General features: G+C 36.6%; 1 protein-coding gene across 1 annotated transcript in view; it reads left to right on the top strand.

The window, feature by feature from the left end:
• ROBO1 (roundabout, axon guidance receptor, homolog 1 (Drosophila)) overlaps positions 1-10,940 on the top strand; it is a gene marked incomplete at its 5' end in the record, with an annotated part of 114,859 nt that overhangs the window by 47,086 nt on the left and 56,833 nt on the right. Inside the window, 7 exons of the mRNA XM_009585934.1 lie at positions 452-460; positions 3,167-3,291; positions 5,189-5,360; positions 7,915-8,120; positions 9,530-9,611; positions 9,778-9,946; positions 10,045-10,211. Of these exons, the coding sequence (XP_009584229.1) occupies positions 452-460; positions 3,167-3,291; positions 5,189-5,360; positions 7,915-8,120; positions 9,530-9,611; positions 9,778-9,946; positions 10,045-10,211 (930 nt within the window). The remainder of the gene's footprint in view (positions 1-451; positions 461-3,166; positions 3,292-5,188; positions 5,361-7,914; positions 8,121-9,529; positions 9,612-9,777; positions 9,947-10,044; positions 10,212-10,940) is intronic.

Genomic DNA, 10,940 nt, shown 5'->3' with positions numbered 1-10,940 from the left:
AGAGTGTAAATGTCACTGTTCCATTTCAACAGTGTTGCAGATTGATATTTACTGGAAATTTCAAGTTAATTTTACCATGGAAAGCTCTTGATGCAGAGAAATAATGATAATATGGAAAAAAATTTTACTCAAGGTTATACAACAGTTCATTGGAAAGGCTTGGAGTAGAACCCCGGTTGCCTGACCATTATTTCAGTCTGTACCCATTTTTCTCTATAGCCTGCTTTCAGCATTTGATAGAGACTTCTGCTTAAACATCAAATAAAAAATACGTGGTTCAATATTTTAAACCTATTTTTCATATATCAGAATATATGTGTGCTTTCTAAGGTCCTTATCAAGGGTCCTTTTTATTTTTTTTTTTTTAATTTTGCTTTATTCTTTGCTCTGTTTCATGTCTATTCAATTTTATTTATTCCATGTTTTCTTTTTGTTTTGTTTTTGTTTTTAGTTGTGTCTGGTAAGTTGAAATTTTATTGGCCATCTTCTAGTCATCGTATCACTGTGACGGGAACTTCTCCTCCCCTTCCCATCCATCCCCTTCCATGTCCTTCAACCAGTCAGCTCCCATCTTTTACTTGTTATTGACAAGACACATCGCACAGAATAAATTCTGCATGAAGTATTGGTAACTTAATGGCAAAGAGAAAGGTAATGGGTTGCTAACTTTCTGTCTGTTTTTACCTGATGAAACGAGTCAAATCGTAATGTCGTCTTTCTTCAGTGACTGCATTAGCTGAACTTCAAAGTGTTCTATAAAAAATTATTTTTGTTTTAACGGTCTCAAGGATAGAAGTTGTTCTTTCCTTAAGTGGATTATTATTTCAGCATCTTTTGCAGTACATTCATCACATAGCACACGTATGTGACCCAAGGTGCAAAAGCAAACTGAAGTTAAAAAAAAGACAGTGAAAATGCTTCCAGTATAGTGAACATTGAGTAGAATTTAATAACAAACTTTTGCTTAACCCTGTTGTAATTCTTCTGACACTGAAGCTAATAGGATTTTTATTATTTACCTTAATGGCAATAGATTTAGAATAATATGCATATGCATAATATGCAAATATATTTAGAATAATATACATACAAAATACCTATTTAGAATAATATCTAGAGAAATATATACCTATTTACATTTTATAAATTCTACCATGGTTCCCTGAAAGACTGAATTGCCCCTCATTTTTTGTGAGTAGTCCCTGAATGGTCATCTTCAGACACTAGAATCACAAGCATTCAGCTATTTCTCCGGTGGTCAGAACCATTTTAACCTCTTTGTAGCTGTACCCATTCTCAAGTTCAACGAAATCTGAAACCTTATAAATCCTATGTACTAGCACAGGATATAGAAACCCTCAGTTCCATTTTGTGTGGCATTGTGTCACAGACTAGTACAGAACCAGCCAAGCCCTAAATTTAACTGTATGCTAAATTTATTCTTGTTGTTAGAATCCAACAGCATAACAAAGCTGCTTCACCCTCATCTCCATTTTCCCCATCATACCTTACAACCCTGTGGCAAACCCCCAACAGTTTCACCTTCCGTTCTAAATTAAACATGCTGTCATGTCAAAGTCTTCCCACATCTTCTTCCAAGGTATTGATTGAACGTTTCAGAGCTAAATGTTTTGAAGTCTGCTAATTACTGTACGTCAATCTCACCTTCACTTTGGGTAGTTTCTTATCTAAGGAAATTCTAGGAAAGGTAACATTTGCATCCAAATGTAAATAATAACATGTTTTGCTTTAAAAATTCCTCCCAAAGCAAGAGGGTCATAGGAAGAGTATATTCTAATATGAACTCAGTAGGGAGCAGAGACCCAAGGCATGAGGAATAGAAAGTATTGGCCCACAGGAACACTGAAAGCAATTTCTTTAGAAAGGACTTTGGCTGTTACTGAATTCATTCTAGATAAAGCCACAATTACTTGGTGTTTATAAAACACATTGAGTGATATCTTTAAATTATATGATTCACACTCTTTTTAATAGAAAATCTTGTACATCCAAGAAATGTTTGAAAGGAAAAAAAAAAAAACCACCAAAAACATTTGAGGTATTAAAGTCAGATTCAAAACATCCCCTTTATTCTCAACCCAAAGAAGAGGGAGAGCATAATTAGTTTTGGACAGATGATCAGAAGGAATTGGAAATGAATAAGTAAATGGACTTTAATTTAATGCACATTTTTCAAGAAGTGAGAGTTAACAGCCTATAAAACAAGCTAGATTTTTTTTTCTTGGTGCTAACCCCATCAAGATAGCTAATGCTGTCATCTATGCTGATTTTTTTTTTAATGTGACTGACATGATTTTTTGATATTCTATTTTACTACTGGATGAAGGGGTTGTTGAAGTCTGTATAAATCAAACAGTTTGGACAATGCTGGCAGTATTTATAATCTTAGGCTGAGCAGATGTTTCAAATTTGCCTTCATTTGCATATATATTTTTGCTTGAACATGCCCTTGCCTATGTAAATGAGGAAGACATTTAGCTCTGCTGTTCCTTTAAATTCATTCCTCTTCAGTAATTGGACTGAAGATTTTAAATAGTTACAATTTGTTCAATAGTATTTCTGGGGCATTTGACTTTAAATTTTTTTGAGACCCCGACTACATCAAAAGTCTCATATATAATCAATTAAGGGCTTTTTCTCTCCTCAGCTTTCCTAAATCAAAGATGATGACTTTTGTGCATGTAAGCCTGAATTCGTAGTTACTCAAGAGTGTTTATTGCAGCCCTTGACAAAGCATGGCCTGTGAGCCGGTTGTCCCTCAAAGATTTCTCCATTCTCACTTGTAGCCATACTCCTCCTTTAAAACCCAAATTGTAACAAATTTGTTCATATTGATGACTGTTCCTCTGCAAGTTGTCTCATTAAGTCAGTGGGACTTACTTCCTTGTATAAGTAGTCAGTAATAAAAGCACGTGGTGCAGTCAGAGTTTTAACTGGGAGGTCCAGCAACAGAAAAGATGATCTGAGTGATGCTGAAGCTGTGGCTGTTAGAGACTGATGTGTCTTTGTGCTGCCTCTCCTTATTAAAGAAACTTAACTATTTTGTTTTACACCCTTTAAAGTCAGTAGGCAAATTGTGTTTTCAAATAGGCTAACTTTGGTCTTCTGATAGGAGTGTGATTTATTTTCGGTATTTTCCTTTCAGAGCCTCCACAGTTTGTTGTAAAGCCTCGAGATCAGGTAGCTGCATTGGGGAGAACGGTGACTTTCCAGTGTGAAGCAACTGGAAACCCTCAGCCAGCCATCTTTTGGCGGAGAGAGGGAAGTCAGGTAAAACAGTCTTTCTGTCCCTTCTTCCTGGCAGTTTCTTGAAGACATGATGTCACATGAGAGAAAAATATTTTCATTATTGTTTTAAATAAAATAGGTCTAGAGCTTGGAGATGCTGGATATTTCGTCTCTACTTCTAAGTGACATACATGCTAGGTGACATCAGCCTTACTAGAAGGGATATCTATTTTTTGCTCAATCTCCCATTTTCTCCATGAATGTAAAAATAAATCTGTGAAACAACTAGAAACATTCCATGTTTCACTACTATGAAAATCTTTTTCACCTAACAGGGAGAGATGAAGAGATGACTAACGCTGAAGTTTGTTTGAACTCCCAAACACTCCCAAATTTTCAGAAAGTTTGGCCCTGGGTTTATGGTGCAGCTATTAGTTTGCCATGTGTTTGTGTGTGTCTGGCAAACTAAACCATTGATCTGCGTCACTGCATGGGTAGGACTCTAGTTTGCGGCTAAGGAGATCTCCTTTCCCACTCAGTCAAGTGGCTGACGGGTCATACCTGAATAGGTCACTTTTTCTCCCAGCTTCCTGATTTGAATGGGAGGGAAAAATATTTTCAGCTTCTTTGTAAAGGATCTTGAAAGCCGGTGGGTGAAACACAATATAGCACAGCAAGAGAATCACAGTTTTCTTTCAGAGTCATCTTTTGAAGGAGGGATGTGAGACAAAGTATTCTTTATTGGAATGAAAGAAGGAATATGTGATTCTGGTTTTCTTGTGAATGAAGGAATGAATGGTGCAATAGCATATGACAGGGTTCTTTGTGTTACAAAATAATAGGCCAGAGAAACTGAGAATGCTTAGAGATTGGCTGCTTTACTCCATTTGCAACATTTCTCTCTAAATACCTAGACTGCCAACCAAATTTAGATTATAATCTTCAATGGTATAAGTATACCAGTATATTATGTTTGTATTTTTGTATGACCTGGATTTTTTTTTTTTTTTTTTTTTTGCCAAGTGTTGTCTAGTACATAATTTTTCTGGCTCATTTTTGACTCTGCTAGCGGTGACCACTTGTGATGATTGAGGAAATTGGACGAGGGCGTCAATGAATAGGGTTTGCTAATGCTGAAATAGAGGATGTTGTGTCCCATTCCTTTGGATGATTTTTGGAAATGCAAAATGTAGTTAGGCAAGAAAGATAAAAATAGCCTCTGTGACATTAAAGTATTCTCATTCACAAATTGTTCAGCCAGAGGTAGAAATTCGGAATCAGTATTTACTGTAAAGGACTTGTATTACTTTGATTGAAGTTCTGATTTTTGACCACTGTTCGTAAATGCTATACTTCATACAAAAATATCTAAGTAGAAACTGGCATAGGATTTAATTCTATATTATAAGACTCATTATAGAACACAAACACTATGATCAGAGAGACCTAAACAGCATCTCTTTTTAAAAAAACTGCTCCATTCTTAGGAAGGCAAAAGTTAAAATACAAATAAGTAAACCAACATCTGCATTTAAATAAAATAAATAGAATGCCCTGGAGTAAGTTCTAAAAAAGGATGTTAAAGCAAATTACTTAGGTTCACCACAGTTGCTTGCACCATTATGGTATCTGCACATATCACATCTTCGCTAGCGCCTGTTAAACGTTACGTAAAGCCCAGCATTGACCATAGAGGGTGTTAGAGCAATCCCAAAAGACTTACACAATTCTATGTGTTTATCTGCACCTATTTTATCACAAAAAATCCTATAAAAGCTATTCACATTGTGGTATAGACATGCTTAAGATATGAAGAGCAGAATGTCTTATGTACAACATGAAAAGATGAATTTGTTTAGATATATTAAAGTTAAGATTAATGATGTTTGAATTTATTTAACCCTTTTTTTTCCCACTTTCTTTCCTATACATCTTGTAGAATCTGCTTTTCTCATACCAGCCCCCTCAGTCATCCAGCCGATTTTCAGTTTCCCAGACGGGAGACCTCACTATCACCAATGTCCAGAGATCTGATGTTGGGTACTATATCTGCCAGACTTTAAATGTTGCAGGAAGTATCATAACAAAAGCCTACTTAGAAGTTACTGATGGTAATGATACCTTTATTTTATCATTTCCAAGTTTTTATTTTTATTTGAAGACAGCAGTGGGATGATATGACACTACTTTGAAATCTGCTTTGCATAAATGCGGATTGCATGTGTCTTTGAACATAAAAATCCTGTTTTGGCCACCTCTGTGAGGGGTTTAAGATTTTGCATATTGTGTAACACTGTTTTTCCATTTTGTATTTAGTAAGTATACTTCAGTTTATGGATTTTTGTCAGATCTGCTAATTTATCTGGCTCTTTTTTAGCTTCCCCCACTAGATTTAGTTTACTTTCACATTGCTTGCTGCCTAGCTCTTTATCCCTATTACTGTGTGTCTGTTTGCTTAGCATGTCCATTTACCTGGTTTTTCCCTGTTTTTTAATATTGCAGTATAGTAAGGCAAAAAACTCAACCTGTATGGAAGTTAGTAGAATAACATACAAACGAATATTATTATACATTCCTTTTTAGGAGCAGTTGGGAAAAAAAATTAAAATGAAAAAGCTACAGGGAGCATGATGCAAGCAGTAATAGATGCTGATGTGAGGCCAATTTGCCAATTATCAGAAATACTTCGTATTTTTCATAGCAAAGATACTCAGGAAAAATAATAATCTCGACACTTATGGAAGAAGAGGATAAGTGCAGTCTGTGGAGAGACTTTGAGGGGAGGGAAGCTGTGTCTGAGAAGAGTTTCCATAGACTAGGCCTTTGCCCTATAGAAAACATAGAAATAATGCAGTACTAGAAACATGCAATGAGCCTGGGGAATAAAATTGTTTATTTACACCCACCGGATTGAGATTGTTTGGAGGAATAGGACTTCATCCTTTCTGGTCTCTCAGAAGTGGTAAGCCACATTTATTAATCCACTTTTATCCATTTTTCACTGGGGAGGAGGCCATGGCAAAGTGAGACATAAATTTAAAAAAAAGAATTAAGAAAATTAAGGTTTTTTCTTAATGACCTATGCCATGTGAACTTGGAAAAAATCAAATTAATTTAAATGTATTTCCTTTACTATGACTATATGCTCTGGATTGATCTGATGGGTAGTTGTTTTGTATAATGTCTTGGGACAATATTTTTTTGGTACTTCTATAAAAGTGAAGGCAGGATGTGCAGAATGATACCCTGGTATTCCTAAAGGTAATAGAAATTGCCATCAACTTCAGTGGCACTTAAATTAGCCATGGATTTCAGTGGCATTAGGTTTCTCCTGTAGAGCACAGATTGGTCAGCCTCTTACCACTGACAACTGCAAAGCTCTTTACAAACTTGTCAAAGTCAAATACAAACTATTAAGTGAGCTTATTTTGACTGTCTCTGCAGAGAAAGATATTAATGGCCTCGCAGTGCATTGCAGTGCATTGCAACAGGTTGGGACGAGAAATAAAGGATAAATTATGCAGTTGAAAACACAGAGTGTCATTTGAACATGCAAATGAAATTACGGGAGTTGGAATTTAGCCAAAAAAAGCAGTACTAACACCCTGTCGGTTGTTATGAAAAGTAATTTAGAAATATCTGATGTTCACATATTATCAGAACTTCAGGTTTATGTTTCAGCTACCAAACCAGTTTTTAAGTTACATGAGCCCCCATAACACTGCTGAACAGATTTATGTCATCTAAAGTTGTGGCTATTTTCAGATCATCAGTCCATGTCATGTTGGATAGTACAGGTAGAGAAGGTCACTGAAACACAGTAAGATAGCTTTTACCTCTTTTTTTGATTATGCATTGGATAATGGGAAAAAAGCCTCATGTAGACAATCATTCTTTTTTCTGTGAATACTAAGACTGCTTTATACCTTTCTGTGCACAGTTACTGAACAACCCATCAATAACATTTAATTTTCATTGTGTGAAAGATGCATTAAAATTGATGCAAACACACTGTGCAAAGTCACTCTTTGTGACTTTGAAGTCATATTGACAGATTATGTCATCATAGAACTAAAAGTCAGAAACTACTGAAAAATATTTCTTAGTTGAAAGTTTTTAATATTGCCCTATTCATTAGCTTTGTGTTTACTTTACGCTACTGCTAGGCATCTCCCAATTAGGAAACAGCACCAAGATGAGTTGATGGTACGGTGTACCTATTTGCCGGGTTATCCCCTGCCTGCCTACCTCCTTTTTGTCTATCTTTGAATGCTGAAAGTATGAATTTGGTTATACAGGCCTGCTACGTGGTAGAAGATGAATAAGGTGAAATCTGTGCCTTGCCAAAGAATTTGGGAAGTTCTTTCTCATTCCATTATCACTTTTTATAAAGACATTGGAATTAGAGAATGCCTAGCAGATATCACTATGTAATATGTAATGCTTCTTTACTTTCTGAAAATACTGTGTTGTGTATCATTTTAAAATTCTGTAGTTGTGCATCATTATAATGCACCCTGCCCTGAATAACACATGCCTCCAACTTTAATTACTTGTTTAATTATCTTCAGGTTGTTTCAAAGCCTAAAGCAACTGCTGTTGCTTAGATGATTAGAAAATTGCTTCCAGTTGCAGAAACCTCTTTCCCGTTGTTTCTTCTGGCAGTGATTGCAGACCGGCCTCCCCCTGTCATTCGACAGGGTCCTGTGAATCAGACTGTAGCTGTAGATGGTACTTTAGTACTGAACTGTGTGGCCACAGGCACTTTAATGCCCACTATCCTCTGGAAAAAGGATGGGATCCTCATTTCTACCCAGGACTCTCGCATCAAGCAGCTGGAGACAGGAGCATTACAGATCCGATATGCCAAGGTAGCTTGAACTGGCAAACGGGTTTTCTTGTTGTTTTTTCACTTCTGGGCACTTTTGATGCAGTAAATCCTACATTTAGAATTAATGAAATGTTAAATAAATGTATTAAAGTATTTGATACTTAATGCTTGCAGATAGTTCATTCTTTATGCTTAACACCTTGGCTTATTCTGCCTAGGGCACATTATTTCAGATTTTATAAGGAAAAATGCTTTTAAGAGGTATTAATTAAGGGAATTATTTGGTACTTAAAACATGAAGGGGAAAGCAAAACTTGTATTTCAGTAAGATGAGTCCTTAAATTATTTGGGCTTTAGCACTAATAGATTAAAATGATCTAATTATTTAAAATGTTTATAAAGAAAACCTTTGTTTAGCATACTGCAGTAATAGAGCCATGTACACAGCTTTTTCAAAACAGTTTTTAAAGTTTAAACATATTCACCTGACAGCGTAAACATAGCTTAAAATGGTTAACCACCTGTCAAATACCTGACTTCCTTAGGGAAGTATAGCAAGTACCTGGTCAGTATTGCTGGTCATGCCTCGCACACTGTAAAATGTTCTAAAATGTTGTTAAGTTTTAGCATACTGGCTATCCTCTGCTATCTTTTCTGTGGTTTGAGATGTAGTAATTTTTTAAAATTAGGCTGAATACATCACTTTACTATGTTCCCGAGGGTTGCCCTGTTACTGATTACAAGCTACACCGGCTTACAGTTTGAACCTCTGATTTTTGAGCGCTTCCATTCAGGTCATCTGCTGAGGCTGGGACCTTAGGAAGATAGCATTTCTTTTGGGGGGGAAAAAGAAACTCTCGTGAAATGTGATTAAGTCACATATGGACAAATAATCCAACATTCAGAACTGGATGAGAATAGCATATGGAGATTCCTTTTTGGTTCTGCTGTAGAGTGAAATTTATACTAACAGAGGGAACCCCATATGTACAAGGCCCCGTGCAATATTTAAGCTTTGTTTTAAGGATGACATGCTCTCCAGTGCTGCAGTCCAGACAAATCCCCAGGCATTATTTAGGCAGGAGGTTGACAGTTGCATGGGGTCTTGTCATCCAAGTTTCCTCTCAATTTATTTGTTAGGACCTCTGCAGAGCAAGGAATAAATGCTACAAGAATTGGCCTTCAGTTTGTTCATTACAGAATAGGTAACATTAAATTGGAGTCTGCAGCTTTTCCAATTGTTTTACAAATGCTCAGAAATAAGTACCCATTTTCATTTTGCAGCACACGGAATCATAACTTCTAATGGAAGAAGTTTCTGGTTCGAAGTTTTTGCAGCCTAATACATTTATCCATATTCATGGGGGAACGTAGAGAGCTGTAATTACTTTTCTAGCCCACTGAGTGCCTGATTGTTTCAAATATTTATTCTTCTCTCTTCCCACTCAGCTGGGCGACACTGGTCGGTACACCTGCATTGCTTCAACCCCAAGTGGCGAAGCTACATGGAGTGCATACATAGAGGTCCAAGGTAAATCAATTAGGGTTTCTCTGCATGGAGCAAATACATAAAGGAAAATCAGAAACTGAAATGCAGAAGTTATCTGACTCTGTCATAAATTGCCAGTGCAGATGTGAACAGCATTTAGCTTACAGCTGCTTCCTGTCTATACTCAGCATTTCTCTCTCCTTTGTAGAGTTTGGAGTCCCAGTGCAGCCACCAAGACCCACTGACCCAAACTTGATTCCTAGTGCTCCATCAAAACCCGAGGTTACAGATGTCAGCAGAAATACAGTAACATTGTCATGGCAACCTAATTTGAATTCAGGTGCAACACCAACCTCTTACATAATTGAGGCCTTCAGGTATGAGTCTCATGTGATCTTGCTGTGCTTACGCTTATATATAATATGTTGTTAAAGAAACACGTGCTAACCTGCTGTTGTGTGTGTTTTATCCTTAGCCATGCATCTGGTAGCAGCTGGCTAACTGTAGCTGAAAATGTGAAAACAGAGAGTTTTGCAGTTAAAGGGCTAAAACCTAATGCAATTTATCTATTCCTTGTGAGAGCAGCTAATGCATATGGACTAAGTGACCCAAGCCAAATATCTGATCCAGTGAAAACTCAAGGTAAGCTTTTGATACTGGACATTTTAGATGTCCACAGTGGCTGTCACAGGTTGACTGAGCAATACCAGATGCAGGAATTCTGGTAGCTTTTGACTGTCTGCGTATCCTGGCTATAATATATACTAGATGGTAAGATACAGTGTTTAAACTTGCATTTCTCTGTAACGTAGACTCTGAAAGCTGCTTAGACAGCATATTGCATTGCCTAAGGGAACCCTAGTATGTCTCTTATCCAAAGATAGTTACATCTTGCAGAATAGCTCTTCTTAGCAACAAAAGTAATCTCTGTTTTTTTAAGTTATCACACAAATCCTCAAATTCCATGGAAATGTTATTATTATGTCCAGTGAACAAATGAGGCTTCAGACTGAGACAGAGAAAGAAACAGCACATAATCTAAGTTGGCTGCATTAGGAAAGAGAAAAGTTTAACGTTTGAAGGAATTGGGCATCATGAGCCAGTAAAGGAGAGGTTTTGGCAATGTATTAAAAGTATTTCAATAGTACAACTATTGAAAGTAAAATGGTAGGGAAGAGAGCCAATGCTTACAGATAGCCAAGTGGAAGAAAAGGCTGGGTAGTAGTGGATGAAGGAGTCATCCACTGACTCCAGCTATGACTGAAGGCCATCTATGGACTGAATCCAGCTATGTAAAATTTAAAATAACTTTGTGTTCACTGTAGAAAATAATTGACACTTATGATGGTGTACAGGGAATAATGCATTGCA

The sequence above is a fragment of the Fulmarus glacialis genome, unplaced genomic scaffold (assembly GCF_000690835.1).
Source record: "Fulmarus glacialis isolate BGI_N327 unplaced genomic scaffold, ASM69083v1 scaffold7839, whole genome shotgun sequence".
Classification (NCBI taxonomy): Eukaryota; Metazoa; Chordata; class Aves; order Procellariiformes; family Procellariidae; genus Fulmarus; species Fulmarus glacialis.
The sequence above is the reverse complement of the archived record's forward strand: the minus strand, read 5'-3'. Positions and strand labels throughout refer to the sequence as shown.